Genomic DNA, 25,502 nt, shown 5'->3' with positions numbered 1-25,502 from the left:
AAATTAAAATTCATTTTTATGACAAATCTTTGTGATGGAGGAAAATGAATGCGTGTGATGTAAATCAGGTGACCAAAAATACATCAGGAACAGTTAATAGATTTCAGACAATTTTCTATTACTTTAAATTTGCATGTTTGCGTTATTTTATTATGGTCCGAATTTTATGTTGTAGGAAAACGAACTATAGAGAGAGATGGAATCATAAAATTTCATACTAGCTAACCGATTGTTTAAATATGACTAGCTATTTTGATATCGAAAGATACGAGTTAGATTAAGTAAAAATTCTTCATTTGTATGGACCTATGTTTTCTCAGACATGAAACAGGTTTTATCTGTCTATAGAAAATTAAGGAGACGGATCACGTTCTAGCCATTCGAGCCCCTCATTACGATACGCAACTAAATGCTCCTAGTGATAATGAAATTGCTCCAATAGAAGAGATAAGGTAATCCAGAAAACGCCTAATCAAGAAAAAAAAGTGCCAGGGGTTTTCCATCAAGTTTTTTTCTGTTCCTCAAATCGCTAAATATCGGTAGTATAAAACACTGATGCTGATAGAGCATTACACACAAGACAGAGTAGCATATCCATTTACTTTTGACATATACTTGTAGAAAAAATATCAGAAACTAGTACATTTACATCCCCCAGATGAAGTAATTCCATGCCAAAGGAAATAATCAAGTTATATGGAAAAATTAATCTAAAAAAAATTGGGGTATGCTGTGTCATAGACACGGCCACAAGTTTTGACGTGAATACGTGTTTTGTGCCTTGAATCGGGTCGGGTGGCAGGTATTGGCATGATGAAATTATGTCATTATCAGCAGCTTTGTCTTAGGAATAGCTAACAATACCAATGTTGTCTATTTTCGTTGCGAACTGCTCGAGATATAGCGGAAAACAATTTGTTACGAATAAGGGCAGTGAGCCTGGTGCCCAGACGGGAAAACGTATTAAAATCAGTGTCATATCATTGGATTTATCTTCACAATGTGTATCTGACGATATCATTGCTTTTGACTTGGGTTGCTTCCTAAGATAAGCGTTTAAAGAGTTGCGTCACGCAAATTTTTGCGAATGCTCACAATACAGTCAGATGATTTAAAAGACGTATCCCCGTCAAAACAATTAAAAAAAATTAATCTTGACATTGCAGTAAATATTTACCGAACAGTATCCAGAGTTTATGAAACAAATCCAAACATGCAAGTATTTGAAAGAATGCTTTGTGGAATATATTTGAGACATAAAGTGTCTATTCGCGAACAACCAAACCCACGTTTCGATAGCTAGAAACTCGTATTCAGGTTGGTGCAATAGACCACAATAATGTTATCTTCCTAGATGCAAATCAGCCATCACATGTATATGCATGAGCTGTCCTAGCGGATGGTAAACTCGGAAAACTCATCCGAGCTCTCAACGATGTTTTCCGGTCCAATTTGTTGACCTAAAGTATAGATTATCTTATCACGCCGTAAGTATTCAATTAGAGAAGTAATAGGAATAACTTTAGTTTGCATGGGTAAAGTTAATTGAAAAAATGTAGAGAAATCAATTTATTAATTTGGGGTTTTGTTGCTATTCCATACGAAGTATTCGAAAATTCTGATTAATTTCTATTTACATTAAAATTTATACGGAGAATAACCTTACAACACACTGGAGATATATAGTTGCACTTTGAATACGAATTCAATTTAAAGAATAAAAACTAAGTTCGACACATACAAGAACAAACTTTCGAAGTCACAAAAATTTAAGTTTTTGTTTTTCGTTTTGGTTATATGAAAAAATACAGGGTGGTTATAATTAAAGTTTCCGCACTCTGAATAATTTTTTTTTTAAAGTTGCCTATCCGAATACAGCCAAATTTTTAGGATATCTTAATGAGACCATGGGAGAGATATTTATATGGAATGCGTGCTCCAGAACGGGCGCTACATAGGTCGGAGTAGTGTCAGTATACTGACATTGCTACATTGGTCTGAGCAGTATCAGTATACTGCAACTACTCAGGCCTATATATCGCTCTATGTCGCATTGAAACTTGGCATATACGCTATATGGACCAAAAGAAAATGTAAAATACAATAAAAAATGCCACTTTTTCACCTGGTGGTATAAAATTGAACTTTTTTTTATTTCATAAATATCTCTCTCATGATCTCATTAAGATATCCTAAAAATTTGGCTGTATTCTGATAAGCAGTTTTTGAGAAAAACTACTCGGAGTACACGGGGACTTTAATTATAATCACTAAATTATATATTTTTTAAGTTTTTCAATGGATAACTCGAGAAAACGCTTTTTACACAATCCAAGTCTAATGTCATTGTCTCTTAGATGAAAGCAATTTTCTGAGAATATTAGAAGTTGAAAAGTAACTTACGTGCCCCTTAAAGGATGATGATCAGCCTTGCTTTTCTCCTAAATTTGCTTCAGTGTTTTTTGAAATCACAATGTATTAAGCATATTAACTTACCTTGTTTTTGTAGAACTGCGCTTTCTCTTGAAATTCATTGGACAATGTGTCAGCAAGGTTAGAGGTGTACTTGTCCCCCCCAACAATCACAAAACTGCCTTTGTAGACTCGCTCTGTAAATAAAAAAAAATTGAACTTCGGTCAAAAATTTTTCCCCTTTCATTTCAGGAAATAGTAAAAAAAAAAAAAAAATAACGATATTTTCAATTCATAATATCGCATTCGAAAATTATTTCTTAAAACTTATCACGTGTTGAGCTATTGAGCGAGTAAAAATATTGCACTTCTTTTCAGGTGCCAAAACTGAGTTCAGCTTTATGATTGTTGTCATGTAACTGGGGTGGCAATTTCTTCTATGTAAATAAACATTGAATTTCGTAGTATGTTTTTACAACGTGTGTATGCATAAAAAGACTTACCTAAGTTTTTTTAGTCATCATGAATTTGACCCCAAAGCATAAAATATATTATAAAACATCGTATATCTTTTCATGTTTTAATTTTCGTCAAAACAACCATCATTACAACTATTACGTTTCACATTAACAAGAATATGGAAAAAATAATGAAAATTTTCAATTAATTTTTATGGTTGTAATAATACGTCTACTGCTTGAATTTCATAAGGAACTTTTATTGAATGTATTTATGTTTTAAAAAATACACACAAAGCAAAAGAAAGCAGTCAAATCAATGTCTATATATCTTTTGGAAAAGGATGAAACAAAGATAATATTATCGATATTAAATATCTCTAGCCTTTCGGAAAACAGTGTTTTATGGACGGCATGTTGAAAAAAAAAAACCCCGCAACAATTTGTCATACAAACCTCATTATATATTCTGTCCTAGTAAAAGTGGTTCTTTCTAAGAATTCTCGAGAAAATGTTTCTCACCTTGATGAATTGCGCACATCAGGGACCCTTAATGCTATCTCTGCAAATGATACTACAACTCATCAGTTTCAAAAAGATGACTTACTTCTTCATAGACCGACTTAAAGCTCGATTTTTGAATCTAAGATGGGTATTATTCTTGGTAGAGAATTATATTAAATGACAAAGAGGTAATGTATAAATGAGTTTCAAATTACCTCAACAGTTTAAAGAAAATTGGTAGACGCAGCAAGGCTTTCTTCTGAGCCGAAAAAAATCAAATAAATAATGTTCTCAAAAGTTTGTACTCGGAATTGCATATTTGAGGGGGCGGGGGTAAAAAGTCACATAGTGGTGAAAGTCGATTAATCCTCATTTTGAGGAAAAATAAGTTTTTACTGGAATTTTTTTTCATAGAGTCACATGTTAAAAATTTGGTGATCTTTCAATAGTTTGAAACTGCCAAATTGCATTTCTGAACATGAGTTAGACTTGTTGGAAAATGTGATTTACACCACTCTGACTCTAATCCTCTCATTTGTAAAGTGGCAATTCATCTGAGAAAGCTCTGTCTTAGGAAATAATTTAATTAACATGCAAATAACGAAAATGGAAGTGTTGATCAAAAACGAAGTTTGAGCAGCTGTAAATTTCATGTGTTGTGAAGCAGTTGGGAAATTGCGGTCACACCAAGACTGTAGCTAATTGTCCTAGGCATCCTTGGAACATCTACGTCTGATGCGTAATGGTGTAGGAGCGAAACAAAACGGCACGACCGATAAAAAAGCGTCTTCAGTGTGATTTGATATTTATTGGCAAAAAATTCAAAACTGCAGCTGAAATTCCTTTTTAAATTGTTTAGCTGCATAGAACCAACGTGATGAATACGCAACAGGTAACAAAATGGTATCGTTTCTTCACAGAAGACATTACCGGTTTCACACACGTGAAAATGTTTTGCATCTAAAAATCTTATTGCACATGGGATTTCAATCCAAGACCCCTTTTACATCTGACGTAAAATTTTGTTTTGTTCCAACGCCGTTACCCATTAGACGCAGCTGTTCCAACGTGCCCTGGAGAACCATCTGTTGATCTAGTGTGACTACACTTAACTGCTTTCTCATACAAGGGATTTGTATCTGCCTCAACCTTTGTTTTTGATCAATCTACGCATATAAGGAATGGTATATACACGAAAAATCTCCTTTTTATCTCTAGTCAAGAAATTGTTAAGCCATTTATAACATAACAAGTACATTGATCATCATTAGATGCACCGTCGCAAAACTAAAACTTTCGGTAAACAAAATAGATCGTCCCTGAAATTTAATTTAGTGGCACAAATATATATAGGAGTGGAGCAAGAAGGGATTTTAATCACAAAAAATATTGTTTCTGAATGACACAATCTATTAGCTCCATTATAACAATGGAAGATTCTCCAATTCTATCATAGGTAACTTAGATTCAAGTGCAATGCATCTCCTCTTTTGTAGGTAAATTAAAATAATGGGATTGTGTGTTTGTGTTTAAGAAGATTAGAGGATAAGATTAAAAAAAGACGAATGATAACAAAATTTAATTCAATAGCAAGAAAATTTAATCCAATTTAATCTTTCGAAAACATTTAGATAGAAACATATTGTTCTGCTACAAAGTCTTGGTATGTTAGAGATACTTTATCATTCAAATGTCATATAAATTTAATAAACGAATATAAAGAAGCATAGGCGTATGCAGAATTTTCTCGAGGGGGGGGGGTTCAGATTTTTTTTCCTTCTGAGGGGGGGGGTTACGTTTTTTCCTGCGAAATAACACCATAATCTTGGGTTAAGGAGGGGGGGGGGTTAGACCCCCCTTTGCTTACGCCAATGTAAAGAAATCTTTTAAAGTATACTATAGAGAGAATATCTTTTAAAGTATACTAATATATGTGAATTAAGAAAGCGGTTTCGAACATTGGATGCCATTTTGACGCAGTAGTATCCAGTATTATTTATTTTATAATTTTAGATCACTCTAGTTCGCAAAACTATCAATGAAAATATATTACCCAGCTAATAGTTGCTATGAATAAAAGCAAGATGCAAAGCCAGGATGAAATTTCATCTACTAAAGTGGAATGCTGTTCATAATGGTATGTCAAGATCTAGTCATCTCTCATAAAGCAGCAGCTTTAAACAGAATCGAAGCAATTTTACTTATCTTATTGAGATACGTCGGCTGTCTAGACTTCTAATAAGTTAACCTTCAATGCAATGTTATTTTTGAGTACCGCCATTCAATGCTTTCAGCGAAATGCAACCGAAACTAGCTTTACGGACGATTCTTAAAAATATACTTATCTCATTTCGTTTTTTAAATAACAAAATTCTACTACTATAGGCCTACTATACGATGGCTTATAGATGGTAATGGAAAAAAGGACTCTCAATCTTTCAAGTCTTATAAGACCGAACAAATTCATGAAGCAATGAAAAATGTTCCAATAAGTTCATTAAACACTCATCTACGAATTAACAGAGAAATAACTTTATGTGTGTTTATCTAAGACAGGCATTTTTAACCTGTTACTCTCGAGCTCCACCGTGCTCCCTGAAGCATCAAGAGTGCTCGAAGCTCATGCCTGATTTCGTTTTCGCGAGAGTTGGTCATGGTTCCAATCAAACACCCTGTACACAGGGCCCATTTCTCATAAGTTCGGACCCTGGGCAAATATGAATTTTTGGAGCAACTTTATACTGTATACAGGATGCATAGGTAACGGGGCGTATAGCATTTTACTGGTGAACCGCTGATCCTAGAGGCATACGTCTAATTAGAAAAAGTATCCAAATCATGTGTAGTACTCAGATATGTCATTATTTCAAGGGGTTGCATAGTTATTAAAATACAAATGCTAACTTTTTATACTGTGCTCGAACCCAATTACAAAGTTGTTGCCCTGTCTTTCCTGATGCCAACAAAAAAAAATTCACGTTTCTAAGTGCAATATTCCCTGAGATATTCGAATTTAAAAAACGGAGAAAAGTTGGGGAAAGAGCATATTAAATGCAGGCAAACCTTTTTACCAGCATTTATTGCTTTTTTTTTCGAAACCTCGTTCCATTTTTCGAATTCGAATATCTCAGCGAACATTGCACTTAGAAACGTGAATTCTTTCTGTTGGCATCAGGAGAGACATGGCAACAACTTTGTAGCTGGGTTCTTGAGCACAGGGTGTCCGTATAAAAAGAAAAAGTTAACATTTTTATTTTAATAACTATGCAAAACCTCTTGCACAACATGAATGACATAGCTAAGTAATATGATTTAGATACTTTTTCTGATTAGACGTATGCCTCTAGGATAAACGGTTTACCGGTAAAATGCCATACGCCCTGTTACCTATGTACCCTGTATATCGTTCTTTAGGACATAGTTACAGGGTATTATTAAATAGTGATTACGTACTCATATAATTACTAACCCCTAGGGCTGATCCGATTAATTGGGTTGGTTAATCGATCAATTGTTCATCGCAGTTAGAAATTTTAGTTGAGTTAATCGACTCAATTCAATTATTTTTAATAAAAATTCATAATTCATTCGTACATGTTTGACGAAACCGATTAGATGTTTCAAGTTATATTTTTAGACGTAACCTTTTAGATGAATGACCATATTTAAAAATATTTGAATCAATATTTTGATCAAAGTTTTCGACGTGGGGGGAAACACAAATTGATTCAATGAAAATTAAGGATGATTTCAGTTTTAAAGGATTTTTTTTCCAGTTATTTTCAGTTTTGAAAGACAAGAGCGAAATTTTTTTTGTCTCCGTTGTGAATAGCATTTTTCATATTCGGGAAACATCTGTCTCCTTGCCCCCCGCCTTAAGTACCATTTGAGAGCAGTTTCCTCCAAGGGAAAAAAACAGTAACAATATGAAAATCGAAAGCAGTTTCGAAATCAATGACTAACCTAAAATGATTGATTTTCTAAAAAAAAAAAGACAAGATACTAGTAGAGAAATTCCAAGATCTGACAAAAATATTCAGCATCACTTCAAGAGCGTGGGGAGTCTTAATTTCTTAATATATTCTGATATTTGTTTACATCTAGCGAATAACTGAATCAGAGAGATGAATATATAGTATATATATTTTTTGTAGCATCAATTAATATAAAATAGTTGCCTAATAAGTTTTTTGTTAAGTAATAAATACTATACGCGGCCCCATATAGAATGTGTGTGTGTGTATTTAAAAGTTTTCGATTAAAATTCGTTTAATCGGCCGATTAATCGATTAAAATTTTTTGAATTCCCAGCTCTACTATTAACATAAATTCTGAAGTATGCTATGGGTATTGCAAAACAAACATTTGTATCTTAGAATTTTGGATGGGGGGGGGGGAACTAGGCCCATGCCACGTTTGCCTATGCAAGAAACAGGCACTGCCTGTACAAATTGCATTCACGGATTACAACTATCCTGATCTTTTAGACACACGTTTGTCAAACTTGCCGAAAGGGTGCTCTTATTTTAACCCTCAGTGGTCCAGAGGTTTTCTCGGTACTTCGTTGGTATGGTACGAGGTACCCCCTCCCGCAATAAAGCAGGCCCCTGTATGGTTTTCCTTGCGTTTTTGAATAGATTTTAAGTTTTATTCAAAAGCCAAATTCACGGGGGGGGGGGGACTTCCTGTAATCGCATGGTACCGTTACACAACAACAAAGTATCGGTTTTTGAGATCAAATTATCGTTGATTCGTTTGTCGAGTCGACCTCGACATAGGACCGCAAAAGGTTAATGATGGGTATAGGCTGTGCTTGCGATTCAAAAAAAGTTGAAAACCCAGATCTAAGAAACACTCACTTGAACTATTTTATGTACATACCACATTAAAAAAAAATACATGGAAAGTACGCGGCTTCATTTGGAGGGTAAAAAGTTCTTTGGTGATAAAAATAAAGTTTCTACCATGATATGACTTTGATAAAGAGAGCGCATTCCAACGATATTGATGAATGGACTGAGAGAGGGGAGAGCTATTCTTAAATCTCTAGTGAAGTTGACCTGCGGAAAGTTATAACACGTCAAAGTCCATTATAGAAAAATAAAACTTTTTCGATGCATAAAATTGCGAAATAAGAGTTCCGATCGAACGGACGAAAAAGAATATCATAGCATTTTGAACCATAACGAAATCGTTTTCCACAACTCATCTCCAACGAAATAAAAAAGAAAGTTTCCAAGTTGTCCATAAATTTTCCATTTCAAAATGCAGTTCGTACAGTGATCCTTCCAACAAAATTCACGAGAAATGAGAGCTTTGACAGAATTTATAGCAAAAGAATTATCATACAGCTTCGAGGGAGAAAAAAAATTCTTAGTAGAAAGATATAGCATTGGAAAAGAATTAAAATGGTAATACACATTTTGGAAATATGTGGAATGATATGAAAAACAATTTTCAAGAAATATCTGCTAATGAATGTTATTACGATATTGGATCATTGTCAGTAATTTTCGGTTAATATACACGTTTGTTTCAAAAATTTATAACATCTTGAAAAATTTACGAACTTGTTCATGACATGCTGAAGTTAGAAAACCGAAATATACAGCATGGTTGTAATTTGCATTTCCATATTCAAAGAGGTTCTTAAGGATATCGGTGGTAAAACTTTGCATAAAATAGATTGAATGCGTCCTAAGAAATACCAAACTACTTTCTGTTTCAAAAAATTAGAACTGACTTAGAATGGTTTATTACGTGAATATTTCCATGCAAATTTACATCATCTTGATTGAAATAGTGTTGTATGTCTTTCCTGGTTATGTATGTAAACGTAGATTCGTTTAATCTTCTCATTACAGATAGAAAAAGCGGGGAATTTCTGCAAACGTAAAATTGAGTGTGCATTTGTTTGGAAAGAATGAAAACATTATACTGTGGCCATCTTTGGCCTTGACCATGGATTTTATGCATTAAAACATTGAATTGATAAGTCTCATCACAGATCTGGATTGGATCTCAACCATGAATCCCATCGTAGCTATTGTAGAGCCGATGACAGCTGGTTTGCAATTGATCAGTTTTTTTTATTCATAACATTAAATTCTCTTGATAAGATTCGCATCAGTTATCACGAAACCACCGAAGTATCGATAATGTTTGATGGACATTGCCGAATTCTTGATTCAGTGGGCTCTAGAATAGCGAGGATGGAATTAATGGTTGAGATCCAATCCAGATCTATACCGGAGATTTATCAATTCAAAGATGGCCAAAGATGGCCACAGTGCAATGTTTTCGGACAATATATCAGCACGCCTGTTTTTCATTCTTTCCAAACAAATGCAAGGCTCATTTTGCGTTTGCAGAAATGTCCCGTTTTTCTACCCGTAAAGCAAAAATTGAACTATTCTAGACTTACATACATAACCAGAAAAAATATCCAACACTTATTCGATCAGACTGATGTAAATTTGCAAGAAAATATTCATGTAATAATCCAATTTAAGTCATATGTTCCAATTTTTTGAAAAAACTTTCGAAAAATTGGAAAAACAATGCATTTTTTTCCTTGTAATCTTCATCTCCACAAATAACCAGTGTTTCAATGAATCTTGTATTAACTTTCGGATGTTCTAATTTTTTGAAACAAAAAGAAAAAAGTAATTTGTCATTTTTTAGGACACATCCAATGTATTTTATGCAATTTTTTTTCCATCGACATGCTCAAGAAGAACCTTTTGAGCAGGATGGAACTGCAAATTGGAGCCAATACTGTAAATTTCGGCTTTCTAACTTGAGTATTTCAGGAAATACGTTCGTAAATTTCTGGGGTGCTCTAATTTTTTGAAACAAAAGTCTACAGGTTTCACTCACCTCCATAGGCGTAAAGTTATTAAAAATATGGGAGGACTTTTGAATCAAATATTCTAATATTTATTATGGAAATAGTGGCAAATATTGGGTGGGGGAGCCCTCAAGACCATGGACCCAATACGCCCATGCTTGCTTTCTTATTTGTTAACGCCATAAACGTGACAAAAATGTCTAAATAAATAAATAAATATATATATATATATATTTAATTTAACGTAAAAAAAGAATTTAAAAACAAATTAAATTAAAATTATATTTCTCACATTCCCTCAAATATAAACCCACGTGTAGTTGATTGAATTTTATATTCTCTCCTCCCTTCTTATTAATATTATACATAACCATGAATATTCACAAAAACATTATTCCACTGTCAAATACCGTTTCTAATTAATGGAATTTTATTTGACGTTAAACCTATTTACGGAATCATCAATAATTTTTGTTCGAAGTTGTTTTTAAAGATATTATTTCTTTGCTGCGTAATGGTATTTCAAGAAAATTCATCAATATACTCGGATCTTCTCGGTACCTCTTAATTTTCTCAAGATGATAAATAAGAAACAGGTGAGATCCTTTTCTCTTCTCTCATAGCTAGTGCTTTTTCTATATTGCAAGCAAACACATTTAAGGTTTCTCATTTTTAATAAGTTTTCGGAATATTTTCTTTTTATTCTTTGTTGGTGTTCGTTACGAACATACATACACACACATACATCCATGAATTCAAATAAGGGATATTTCCAAAGATGAAAGAAGATATTATATTTGAATGCCGTTTCTGCGGAGCTAATCAAGTATTGCCTTCAATGAGAAAACTCTTTCTCCTCCCTATTTTTTTAAATATTTTTGTTTCGAATTTTTCAGTATTTTATTTACCGAAAGGAATTTTTTGACATGATGTGATGACTTCAATGAATATTTGAAAAGATACCGACGGTATTGGAAATAGAAATTTTAAAACGAAACAAATAGCATAAATTATTTGAGTCGCTTTTACTTAATGTTTATCTATATCTTTTCTGTTTCCGGTGCTTAAATTTGTAAAAACTGAAACAGAATTTAAATGAATCCTATGAACGTGGCGAGGAAAAAAAAGAAAAATAGAACTGAGAATATTGATTTTACGTATTTTAAATGATGATATCTTATACCGCAAAGAAGAGTAAGAATTTTTTGTTGTTGTAAATATACAAGTAAGTATAGGAGTGTTTCACGAAAAATCTTCGAAAGAAAATTTTACGGTTCGATTTAAAACTCAAGTAAAATATGAAAAATGATGAACAAAGAGAGAAAAATTGTTCTGCCAATTGTTGAACTCCCTCAAAAATGACTTGCTTAAATTTGCTCCTCTCTGTGTTAGAATGATAAAATATTTACTCCATCAACAAAATGAAATGAAAATTCGCTGAGATACCGGCGATTGAAATTCTCGATCTTTCCGATTCTTACATGCTGAAATAGGTGTCGATCAACGATTTTTTTCAATTGTTACTTATTAAACTTCTGTTGGTTTGAAAAAGGCGCAAACGTGAAAAATTGATATTCTTTTGATTAAAGAAGATTGAAAAGTTTTAATTTCCTTCAATAATCATATTTCTGGGGGGTTCAGCATTACAGTACAATTCCACTCTCTCTGCTGTACATTTTTTTTTATATTTGGCAAGAGTTTTGAAATGAATAGTGGAATTTTTTTAATTTCGAACACATGTGGTGAAACATCATACATACAGTACAATATCGACATACAGGGTGTCCCATAAATTCAGAAATAGTTAAAAAATTCATAAAAATTGCAGGAGAATCGGTATATTTGAATGTGGTTTGCAAAAGAGCTACTCTCACGAAAAACGGGTTTTTGGTATAGGAAAAAGTTTAGTTAAAATTTTTTGTCGATAGAGGGCGATGCACAAACAAATCACAATTTCAGACCCGAACCTTTCTTCAATCTCTTCTGTGTTCGAAACGTAAGTAAGTTCGTGAAGCTTCAGCCGGCGATTCATGGCTGAGGTAAAACAACTTCACCAATGGTGCGTTATCCACCAATGTCAACATTACAAGGAATGCTGACACTCCTTGACACTAAAAATTTGACCAATGTTTTTCTGAAAAAAAATTCCCCCTTTGTGAGAATAACTTTTTTACAAGCTGCATTTAAATATACTGATTCCTTCAATTTTTATGAATTTTTAAACCATTTCCGAATTTATGGGACACCCTGTATTCTGAAAAATGACAATCGTAAGCATACTTTTAGATGCTTTATGAATAATTTAGGAAGTATTAAACATACAATTACAGAAACATTTTCGAATATGGACATTTCATCCAGTACTCAAATGTTACTAATTTTTTCGTATTGACTGCTAGATTTATGAGCATTTTTAAGGCATACTTAATGATTACTCAGGTTCATGTACCCATAATAACACATAATAACATATGCTCCGTAAACAATGTCGATTTGCCCTTATTTCTACTGTGAGTTCAATTTCAAACGATGTTTTATACAGTGGGGTATTTTTCGATGAAAATACAAAATTTGAAGATTTCAAACTTCGTTGAGGAAATGAACTATTGTCGTATTCCTTACCTAAGAAATAGAACACCACCACTAGATAACAAAATGAGGAAAAGAAATTTGTATTCACTAAAAATTATTTTGAACTTCCATTGTCTTTCTGAGTGTATTGTCTTGTTTGTGGAAGCTTCTTGCTACAGTTCAGTGATCAATATACTCAAGTTTGGTTTCATAAGATAGAGAAAACAATTTTTATACAGATAAAAGAAGTATACGAAAAAAATTAATTTGTGACTCACCGCTGCGTTTTCCTAAATCCAGGAACCGTACTAAAATAATGAAAGAAAAGATGAATTAAGCTTAGAAAAAAATTGGGTTATTTTTATTGCATAAACAGATGCATCAGTAAAAGAGATTGTAAAAAATTAAACATAATGAAAATACTAGAAAAACATCCACATCGCTTAATTGGATTCAAAAGCTGATTAAAATAACAAGCTCAGCCGAAGCAGAGACAATATTTATCTTGCAGAGGATTAGTATTCGCTTAAGAGGAACAAGCAGTAATTTGGGAAGAAGCTGAAAAAATAATAATAAAACTTGGCTTAGCCATGTAGTCAAAATTCCATACCGTAGATATAGTATAGCTGCTGTTATTTATTATATGTACGTTAGTAGAAAAGTTTGAAGCCTTCGATGTATTGGAACTTTTTTTTTTTTTGTGAAAAAAGTTTCCAGTGACACTATGCTGCCATATAAGCAAAGGAGATCTTGACATTTAATGAACAGAAAAGCTAGTAAGAGTTAATTAACAATGCAGGAAAGATGATATTTTCCTCTGGAAATGGTGTAGCGATAAATATTCATGACGAAGATGCATCATTACTGAAAACGGCTATAAATTATACTTGGAAGAATTCCCTTCTCAAGTTCGTTTTATCCTTTCAAGGTGACTGAACGTCGAAGAAAAGAACCACAAGAAGACAATCGATAATTATCAATTTTTGACAATTGGTTATAATCAATTGTTGAATCAGGAATGATACTTTATACGCAGTATTTTAGCTGAAATTTACCCGTAGAAATGGTTTCCAACTCAACGAATGAGCTGCATACAATGACGAATTACTAAAAATTGAATGATTTTCATTGCAGCAAAACATTAGGAAAATTTTAGAAAGATATTTTTGGCAAAAACGAGAAATATACCAATTCTATTTCAATTATAAGACAGCAATTGAAGATCAAAGACCAAGTGGTTGCTATAAAAATGAACGAAAAGAGCCAAAATATATTCTATTGTCTTTTTGTGGAGAGCAAATTAAGGGTAATTTATAAATGATATCCCTTACGGACAGAATTATTAACCATGTCATTTCGCTTCGACGTAATTTCGGATGTTACGAAACCTTGATATATACTTTTTCGCTGTACTATCACTGTTTAAATTTAATTTTCAAACGAAACATCTATAATAAGACTGACTAAATCAAAGAAATAGAATTTTGATTATAATTAAAACAACAGTTCAAATTCGACAAACTTTATAACAAGTGTTTCTGAATCTCCGAAAATATCGAAAAAATTGGGAGATCAATACAATTACACCACTAAATATATGCAGAAAATGTGTGTGTGAAATTTTATGGAAATCATTTTCACAGTGAAGAGAATCAAATAGTATTTCTCGAGAAAAAAAAAGAAATTTATCGACTTAAAAATTCAATAATTCCTGAATAAGTACAAATACCCGGATGTTTTTTCAAACTTGTTTTCTTTGCCAGTTAAACTGTAAATTGAAGAACACAATTCCTTATTTAACGCTCGAACAAACTTGAAAAAGATGTTTTTTTTTGCATAGTTCTGTTACGAAATATAAAAAAAGTATATCTCTCGGAATAATCCTCAATTTCATTTCCACTAGAGCAAGAGATAAAAGAAGAGAGAAATAAAAGGAATAGCAAAACTACTTACAAAGGATTAACCAGAAGTACAAAATTTACAAGAGAACTTGCGAATAAAGCCATACGCGATTTCGAGAATAATTTCAAGAGATGGAATAGAGAAATTGGATCAAGATGTAGTAAACTTTAAGAATTTCTATTTCAGACCTAAGTAGTAACAAACAGATATATAAATAGGATCAGCTAAATTGTATATATGAAAATTGAAAAGGAAATGCGTTTTATGAAAATGAATTAAACATTAGAATATAAGCTTGAATCTTATCAATAGTACTTTTCCAGTTTTAAATTATTTCTTTCCGATGTACAGCGAGACGAAGCACCTTAAATGAACATCTCGGAGGGGGTGGGGGACAGGTTATTCTTATGAGTTAAAAATTATATTATCCTACTTGAGTAACGTAAGTATTTTCATTTTGATAGGGAAAATATTTCATTAAAAAAGGAAAAATAAAAATTATTAATAGTTGTTAATACCCCCCCCCTCCCCCCATTACTTATCGTAATTTTACGATAATTTAGTATTATTTTCGAAAAAATCAGTTTTATACGTAAAAAATGGGTTATTTTGATTTTTACAAATCATTTTCTGACATTTGGAACAACGGAATAAAATGTGAAATTTTCAATAGAAAAATCCAAAAAAAGTTCGATGAAATCAAGAAGACAAAGAATTTTTTTTCAGACTCTGAATAAAATCTCTTACGAAATGGATTTTTTTTACAACAAAATCGATGGCCGTTATAGGTTGGTCATTTGGACTGAGGAGGAACCCAAATCGATTTTTTTGGCATTGATAAAGGATGCTCATTTGAGATACTTTCTCTATACGCCATTTAGACTTCGAAGTAAATGATATTTGAGTAGCTCATTGGTTGATTTTTTATCTCACCACGACTCATCACGATCTACAATTTAATACCGATTCCGAATGAGTGAATGCTGCCATACAAGGTGGGATTCCAATTCAGATGTATCATGTTGGAGGTCAATGCTTTAACCTAGGGGCGTCCAACCCGTGGCACGTCATGGTATCAGGAGTGGCACGCGATAGCTTTTCAAAAATTAAACAAATTATATATATTATATTTTTCAAACGAAGAAATTCTACCCAACTTTGAAGCAATTCTTTTCTTATGAATTATGGTCATGTAGTCCGCCAAACCTATATTTAGTATGGTAGGCGATCTTAAAATAATAATTATGTGAGAACTTTCTATTCAATAAGTCTTTGTTTGGTTTTCATCTTAGGGCATAATTGCTGGACGTCTCATGTGTATTTTCAGGATCGTCTAATGCGGGACATGGTTGCATTTTATAATACATTTTTTTTGGGGGAGGAGGGACTAAGCCTTCTTAAAAAGTTCATTGGGAGGGGCAAGCACCCCAAGTCCTCAGGTTCCGTTGCTATGCTCAACATGGTGTAGGTAAGATGGAATTATACAGAAAAACATACATACACAATCTGGATTGCGATAATCGAATTTATGATTCTAAAATAAAAAGAATTTATATCTCAAAAGTGACAAACCAAACATTTTTCATAAAATAAGAGGACAGCCGAACATTATTTTGCAAGAACGGAGAGAAGCTCGTGTCCTTTAAAACGGAACGCATGGTCTGCGCGTTAAAATTCATAGAATGGCCCGTGCACTGAAAATAACCTTCATTGTGACACGACTTGGAAAATGGTTGGCCACCCCTGCTCTACCCACTAGACTGACTATAGAATAAATAAGTTTACATTTGCTTAGTTGTAAAACGTGTGAAAAATACAAGATGTATACAGGGAGATCCCGATATAATGATACTCTATGGATGAAGAAAAAATGTCGTAGTGGATCAGGGGTTCTTAACCAGTCCACGGATTTCTTGTAGTTGATCTGACAGGTTAGGGGGAATGAAAAACATGCTCGAGTGAAAAAAAACCTAACGTACATAGTCTCCGGGCTCGTCATCGCCAAAATAAGAGGAGGTTTTAAGTAGACGAGATCTCTCGTAATTGCCAAAATACAAATTCTCAGGTTTGGGGTGAAATATCTCGTAAATGCTGTGTAAATGCTCGTAGTGAATTTAGAGAAACATATAAAGAAATATCATATAGAAGTGGTTTCAAAATCTCTTAAAAAATACCAATATGGAGGGATTTATCGTAGTAAAAGATTTCGTTGTATCGGGAGGAGTTTAACATTAGGCTATAGGCAATTCCAAACAAGATTCGAAAAAAATATCGTTGTAGAGGGATCGAGTGAATATCGGTGTAGCGAGTTCGCACTGTAATTAAATAACACTCGAACAGTAAAATTTTTTTGTTCATTTTTATATATATATATGCAAGTTTTTGGACACACAAAAACGTGTTTGAAGAAAATTCTAGAATATGTTGACTGGCTTGCTGACGTAGAGTTTTGATAAAACGTGATATCGTACTTACAGCCAAAGTATACTCCAGCCGCCGCCCCAAGAGAAACGAAAATGATGGCCAAGATGACGCATGCACAAGCTGTTGGAGTGCAGCCTTCTTTATGCGTGAATTTGATCTCATGGCTGTCACCACTTTCGCTAGGAGTTCCGCAGCTGCTGCTGTTATTAATGGTGCTGAAAGGCACAGAACGCTGCTGTAGGGCGTCCATACTCAGACCTCTGCAAGGAAAATTATCCTGTATTAAAAACAACTCAACAGATCTCTTTCAATGTTACACAAATGAATTCTTAGAAAGTTTTCACGAATTTTTTTCGTGCTTAATTTTAAAATCGAACAAATACTCAGAAAACAAGCACATTACTGTTCATACTAAGAAATGTTTCAACGATAAAGAAAAAATTAACCCTTTATCTACCCCCATTATGAAAAATTAAAATAAGTATCATATGTAAATTTTTTCATAGGTAATTTCAGTTCTAATTAAGGGGATCTCCTACCTTTTAATATGATAAGAAATTTTCTTATGTGGAAATTATTGAGTATATTATATATATATACGTTGCTTTATTTCAAATTTCTACCACATATATTTGATTGAGTATGCTATCCTATGTCAGCACAAAAATTTATACAAATTTTCAAAAAAAAACCGCACTGAAAGCAGCTTGCGCACTCGATAAAATAACGACATTAATGAAATTGGATGAAAGCTGATTCAAAATAAAGCAAACTGTTCAGTTCACAGAACGAAGAAAAAGATTTGAGATCATTCATAAATACTTGGGTCATAATATTTTTAAATTTAAAATTTGATTTTGAATAAAATTGAGACGTTAAAAAAATCTCTATCTGTTTCATCATTTTATGAACTGAAGTTTTCTTTGTTTTGAATAATTTTTTATTCAATTACATTAAATTCATACAATTTTATCATGCACGCAAGCTGTTTTTAATGCATTTTTTTGAAAATTTTTAAAAAAGTAAGTATTGGAGATACGTAAATTTTGTACTTGCACATAGGATATGCCCTCTATACTATAGACTACGGTATATACTGCCCTACACAATGAAATGTATGTGGTAAGAATTTGAAATAAATCAATGAAGAATAATATTTTTAATAATATTTCTACATAAAAGCGACAGCTTTTTACCATACCAAAATGATCCCTTAATAAGCCAATAACATATACACCAAAAAACTACTTAGAACACAACGAGCTAATTAACCTAGTACTTTAAAATCTCGTTAGCACTATACTCTTACAATAAAAAAAATATCAATTCAAATATGTTGAATAATACATAATAATGAATATTTTATTACAAAAAAACCATAATTTGTTTTATAAATTTATTACGGAACATTTTGTGGAAAGCAGTGTTTTACTGCATCACACAAAAGTGTAAGCAATGAACGGGCGAAACATCTAACTAGTTCATATTTAAAAAACTAGTTGTCCCACTCTTGTGCTGTAATCTGGTAATCGTAAAGTAGTTATACAGCCTTTATACAGTACTTCAAAATACCAACAATCATTAACGTATGTATAGGATGGTACGAGGGTTAAAAAGAAAGGGGTAGCTACTTTAAATTACCACAAGTACTCAAATAAAACAGAGAATGAAAACTTGACTAGATGCAGGCCGAGAAACTTTCATAACATAGTCGTATGCAACCATTGATCAATTTTGTAGAAGAGTACAAAATAATAAATTTTTACTACGTTTTTACTGTTTTTTCCCGCAAAAATAATTAATCAGAAATATTTGTTTTTGTGTAGAAAAAAATTACATTTTTTTTGTTTCTTCTTTGATTTATTTCAGTTGTAACCATGGTCATTTTTTGACGTTTGTCAATTTGGTCTTCGAAGCCACGCTTGCTTATTATATATGTAGCGTTTGCTTTATTCCTTCTGCCAAGATCCTGTCTAATATCTTGGAGACGCATTATCTTAATAAAAATTCTGACGGGTGACAAACGATCGAATTTTGTGCTGACAAACACGCGAAAACATTCATTTATCCATCTTCTTCAATATTTGCAGAAAACTAGAAAACACGAAATAAGATGGGGTTGCCGTTACTACTTCAAGAGACGAGATTTTTTCTTTTTTTTACTCTCTCTCTCTCTCTCTCTGCTTGCTCCACCATCCAAGTTATTTCGTTTCCAAAACCTCATATGCAGCTCGGATGACTTTTTCAAGCGTGAAATTCGACATCTCAGCTCACGAAATGGGATCTTGCTCCTGGCTACTAAAGGCGTTCTAATAGTTTAAAATGGATGCAAGTACAGTATATAGGGTAGATAATTTGCATAATATGACACGTGGTTTCGGATATAGATATAATCAGTCATTCAAATTGTAAATATCTCGAGATATGAAATCATTTTTCATTCAAAAAATGTAATATTTGTGATGTCTATCAAAACATTTTCGGTGCATAAAATATTCTGAATTTTCACCCCGGTATTGTTTGCTATTTATGATATCGGCGTATCAAAAAAGTATTCGAAAATGTGAGTTCGAATAAGCTGCAAATATACAATGAAATGCAATAAAAAGACAATGTCTCTTTGTGGAATCAGCGTAAAAATTTCCCAAGAAATATTCCGAGAAATTATTGAAACATTCGAGTTTTTTTGGTAAAAGTTCAGATTTTTTTCCAAACACAAAATAGACTGTAACATTATAAAAAGTACTGCATGAATTATGTTCAGACGTTTTTGCATCGAATACCCAAAACTGTTAGTAAATAAAACGAATTATATGATGGAAAATTTCCATAAAAATAATAATTAATGAAAAAAGGTTTATTGGAGTATATATGTTTTTCCCCTTGTAGTTTTTTGAGCTTATATTGCTATTATGCCTCGTTCACAATAATTCCATGAGGCTTTTTTGTTTTATCGAGATGTTGATTATCACTATGTTTTCGGTTTTATTAAATATAAGAAAACGAATTATGTTTATTATTTAATTCAAAAATTAAATGACAAAAATTATTTTTATGAACATTGTCAAATTCTTATCACATTTTCTTCGAACCATTTCGCAAAACAATGAAAATCTCAAAAAAAGCCAAAAAATCAAGACATCGTTTCGAATCTAATACACACGGTGTCCTGTAAGTCCTAATGCGGCCTTCATCTCATCAACCGTTTGTCATAGATGAACAAGGTTTCAATTTAGAAGATGCTCAAAATCCCTCTGTATCAGTTTTGAGAGTGAAAACATAGTGCGCCACAAAATAAAAAAAAGCTAAATTTTTATACGAACTAAAAAACCCGTGTGGAAAGTTGTTGCCCCGTCTCTTCTCAGGCCAACAAAAAAAAGTTCCTCGCTTGTAAGTGCAATATTCACTGAGTTATTTTTGAATTCAAAAATCGGAGAAAATATGGGAAAGAGCAGCATAAACTAACGCTGCTTTCCCTCATTCATGCTGTTTTCCCAACTTTTCTTCGATTTTCGAATTCAAATATCTCAGAGAATATTGCAGTTAGAAACGTAAAAAGTCTTTTTTGGCCAGGGAGAGGACATTAACTTTCTAATTGGGTTTTGCAGGACACGGTGTGCGTATAAAAATTTAATTTTTTTTTATTTTGTGACACAACTGCATTTTGTGGCAAAACTGGCACAGGGCGATTTCTGAATACATTTTAAACATTTTTCAAATTGAAATCACACCTCTACGACGAACGGTTGATGAGATAAAGGCCACGTTAGTACTTACAGGAGTCCCTGTATATACGAGGAGTATTAATTTAAAAAAATTTCCGGAAAATGATCAGTTTACTGGAAATATATTTTTCCGATACAAAAATAAAATTATTACACATACAACAATATGTCATGAAATCCGTCTCGTGCTTCTCTCGAGCCGTACAGAGATAAAATCGAAGTTAATTACTGAGTATTAACTATCCGTATAGGAGACAACAGTTCATTTTTATTATCTTGCAATATTTATAATATTTCTGGCTAATTATCGGTGGGAATTAGAGCTTCAGACAACTCTTTGGTGTCAAGTTGAGTTTTCATCTGAACGAGCGAGATATATCCACTACGGGGAATTGCGCCTTTAGAAAGAATAGCGTTATTTATGCAATGAAATGGAAAAGGTGAGTTAAAAGATGATAAAAATTTGGTTAATTGGTCTTGTCTCAAACTATAATTAGACTGCATACACTGTTTAAATAACCTAAAACTTTTTCCGGGAGCCAAATATTCTTCACCTTATTCCCGATTCCCCCGTATGCAACTTCTATGAAAATACTTTCACGACTTTGAGATCTCGAGAATCATTCTAGCAATTATATCGATCAAATGATCCTGAAACATTTTTAGTTAAGTGACGATAGTAATCAACATGGTGGAAGATACAGGGTGTTTCAGAAAGGACTCTAACTTTGAAATGACAATTTCTAAACAATGATAGATAGAAAGAAAAAACGAGTAGTTCGTTTAATGAAGTCTGGAATTCCAAATAAGCCGGTTCACAAAATTAGTCATAACTTTTCTAATAGATGACACCACAATTTCAGTGCAATGTCTAATTACAATTTCGCAAACATCGGTCAAATCACATTACAATGGTTTCGAAATGGTTGCCTTGTCTAGCAAGGACATGACAGAAGTGAAGACTGGAGTTCAAAGCCACTTTTCTGCAGTGGATGTGCACGCCTCTCGGGCGAACCGTCAAGCTGATACAGCGTTTGAGGACTCTTGCTGTAAATAGTGACCTTCAAATGACCCACAGAAAAAAAAAGAAAAGAAAAGATGTCGTGAAATAAAAATCACCATAGTGTCACCTATTAGTTAGAATTGTAATTAATCTTGCAAACCAGCGTATTTAAAATTTCCAGGCCTATACATATCAACGTACCACCTGTTTCATGTTCCTATATGTTCCTGTTTTCAAGCTGTGTCATTTCAAAGTTAGGGCGTTGTTTCTGAAATTCCCCGTACATTTTCCTTTTCAGAGACTACGAAAATTATTCAACTTACATTAAATAACTCATCTAATGAAAACAAAATTTGCTTAAGGCAAGGAAAAAGCAGTACATGTCATATAATACAGCTACGGCCACTAGCAATGATTATTTAGCATTGAATCTGATTTATCCATGGCAGGTGTCAAAATCTTAATGGCTAATCACATCTTTCTGAGGTTTACTTGGGCTGTAGACGTGTTCCGGTTATCTTGATAAGTTCCAATTATATTTTGACAATATACAACGAGTTTGTGATTTGACTTAACGTGTGATATAACAATAAAGAGAAAATGTATGGCTTGTTCAAGGAGAAGCTGGATGTGCATTTTTAATGCAATGGAATATATAGTGTACAATAGATAAAAAAAGTGCTGAGCAATATTGTTTAATTCAAAACACAGGTTTAACAAAAGAATAGGCACGCGTTGATGGCCATCAAAAGCCGCTCAGCGACACGAAAGAGCAGGAAAATGGCCTTTGTTCAAAGCGAAACGAGGTTACTTTTTACGGTCACGAATCCTTAGATATGTTTGTCATTCTCGAAGAAAAACACTAAGCTCACACTCAACTTGAGAAGAAAAAACGAAGTTAAAAAAAAACTTTCAGATATTTTTAACTAGTCACCTTTTGCTTGCCTGACAATACTAACGTGCACTTTGATGCAGGTGATGGGATAGAATAGCCATAATAAGGCTTTCAATTCTGCTTCTGCTGCTACTACAAAGGCGAAAAATCGGTATTTTGAAGTATAAATATGTATTTGTTGTTATATAAAAACGAGGATCACACCGATCAGCTTTGGCGTGATCTATTTCGATTCAGCGCTTTATGCCGTGGAATAGTCAATTTCAATCTGAAAAAAAATACAAACTAAATTTTGATGCATATTTTTTAAAATGTTCTTCAAAGAAATATTTAGAATACCGGGGAAAAAATCAAATACGTGACGCTAGAAAAAACATCTTTTCTTTGATGGATAAATACGATCTTTATCGGTATCACAGATTTTGATTTTCAGATTTATATCCACGACACGAGATATTACGATATTATCATATTCTAAATATTTTTCTACTATATTATAGAATGTGTTAACATAATTTTCTTTCAACGAAAAAAATTGAGGTTTAACCGCGCATAAAAAAAAAGTAGGTGCACTCTTTTGCAAAAAAAAAACAACAAAAAAACGAAGCAACCCTAATAAATAATTCGATGATCTCGAAATTTCGCATGCAAATTCCTTTATACAAAATATGCAAATGAATAAATTTTCAAGGTCAATGAATTTTAACTTCGGCCATAGCGCATATTTTTACTGCGAAACCAGCAAAAATCGTAGAAAAATTTGGAAAGGACAGCATGAATGAAGGAAAGGAGCGTTGTAGTTAGTTTTTGCTGTTATTTCACAACTTTTCTCCGGTTTTCGATCGGATTAAAACAAATCAGAAGAGACAGGGCAACAACTTTCTAAGTGGAAGTTGGAGGACAAGGGGGGACGTATAAAAATTTAGATCTTTTATTTTGTGACACACTGTATTCTCACTCTGGAAACTAGTACAGGGTTATTTTTGAACGCCTTTCGAGCATTTTTCGAGACTGACGGTTGATGATATAAAGTCCTCATCAGCACTTACAGGACACCCTGTATACTTTTTCCAATTGAAAGTATGGTTTTGTAATCAACGGTTTACGAGTTATTTGAGGTGAAACGGATTTGGGTTTTTACCCAGTATATATTTTATGATTAGCATTGGATGTGAAATCACCGGAACATTTTCTTTTAAGTATCGAAGCTCATCTCGAAAATAATAAAAATTGGTGTCGGCTATCAGTTTTAATAAACATCACCGTTCATCGGCGAATGAACCCCGACAGAGACTTTCTGACTCTTTCCTTGACTTACTCTTTTCCGAATGGACAGTTACTCTATGAACCCAAATATAAGAAGCACAAGAAACAGACAAGAAAATAAATATTAAAAAACAAGAAAAAGCGAAATCAAAGAGAACCAGAGGGTGTGGGTAATGGAGGAAAATGGGAGAATTCTATTCTTTTATTCTATTTTTTATTTTATTTTATTTTTTGTTGTTGTTGGCGAGCTCTTTCTTGCTCAACTCATTCCAATGGTGTATGGTGGATGGCAAAGGGAAAGGAATGGGAGAGATGTACACCGTAACCTCATTTTTCTTCTCAATCCTTTCTCCATTTCTTGCAAAGAAACACGAACAAAGAAGAATATATATGTATATAAAAAGAAGAGAGAGAAGAGAAAACTGTACTAATGGTACTCAGGATCGAATAACCATGAGAAAAGACGCTCCACTAAAAAGAAGCTTCGACAACTCAGCAGTTGGCCCGCTTTTCCAATTACTGCCATCTGAAGTTCTTGGCTAGCGGCGCATGAAATATTATGGTCGGAGGTTCAAGTGCGTGTCTAACGAGTGGTGGAGACCGAAACTATTCAGCCAACTTAACGACAATCGCTGTTCCCGTTCCTCGTTTGCATACTGTCTTGAACACGAGAAGTAAACTGTTTCTTTCCTGTTAATTATATGCAGTTGACGAACATTGTTTTCTGACGGAAAATATTTTTGCCCTTATTATTTGTCTATACCAGGGGTGCTAAATCTTTTGATGTGTGCGGGCCAGTCCTCAATGTTTTGACAACGTGTCTCTTGCGGGCCACATAAATGATTTGTAAATGTGCCGCGGACCACTTAAGGGGGTCACCTACCTTTTATCATGGTAAAAAAACTTTCTTATGGAAATCTTATTAAAAATATTATTTCCATTGTTTTATTTCAAATTTTTACCACATATATTTACTTGCGTATGCTATCCTATGTCAGTACAAGATTTTACCTATCTGTATTATTCAATTTTTTTCAATTTCAAAAGACGTATCAAAAACAGCTCTTGCGCTCATGATAAAATAACATGACATTAATGAAATTGAAAAACAGAAATTGAGTCAAAATAAAGGAAACCGTTCAGTTCATAAAATAACAAAAAAACTTGGGTTATAAGTTTTTTAAAATAGAATTTATATATATATAATTTTGAATAACATTGAGTCGATAAAATCTCAATCTTTTTCATCATTTTCTGAATTGGACAGTTTTCTTTGTTTTAAATTATTTTTTATTCAATTACATTTATTTCATGCTGTACAAGCTGTTTTTATTGCATTTTTTTGAAAATTTGCAAAAAATTAGGTTTTGCAGATATGAAAAATCTTGTACTGGCATAGAATAGTACACACACAATCAAACATATGTGGTAAAAATGTGCAATAATGTAATAATCAGTGTAATGTAAATAAATCAGTGGATAAATAAATCTG

The 25,502-nt window shown here is 33.0% G+C and overlaps 1 protein-coding gene across 4 annotated transcripts in view; it reads right to left on the bottom strand.

Annotated features, from left to right (window-relative positions):
• Positions 1–25,502, bottom strand: part of LOC149085381 (atrial natriuretic peptide-converting enzyme-like) — a 261,184-nt gene that overhangs the window by 45,791 nt on the left and 189,891 nt on the right. For all 4 annotated transcript variants that reach the window (XM_089233369.1, XM_089233370.1, XM_089233372.1 and 1 more), the window contains 3 exons: positions 17,173–17,381; positions 13,074–13,103; positions 2,497–2,609 (listed from right to left, as the gene is read on the bottom strand). In XM_089233369.1, coding sequence (XP_089089495.1) covers positions 2,497–2,609; positions 13,074–13,103; positions 17,173–17,381 — 352 coding nt within the window. The remainder of the gene's footprint in view (positions 1–2,496; positions 2,610–13,073; positions 13,104–17,172; positions 17,382–25,502) is intronic.

The sequence above is a fragment of the Pholcus phalangioides genome, unplaced genomic scaffold (genome assembly GCF_987345545.1).
Source record: "Pholcus phalangioides strain wild (caught in Gottingen) unplaced genomic scaffold, Ppha-v1.0 ptg000007l_1, whole genome shotgun sequence".
Lineage (NCBI taxonomy): Eukaryota > Metazoa > Arthropoda > Arachnida > Araneae > Pholcidae > Pholcus > Pholcus phalangioides.
Note: the sequence above shows the minus strand (reverse complement) of the source record. Positions and strands in the feature narration are given on the sequence as shown.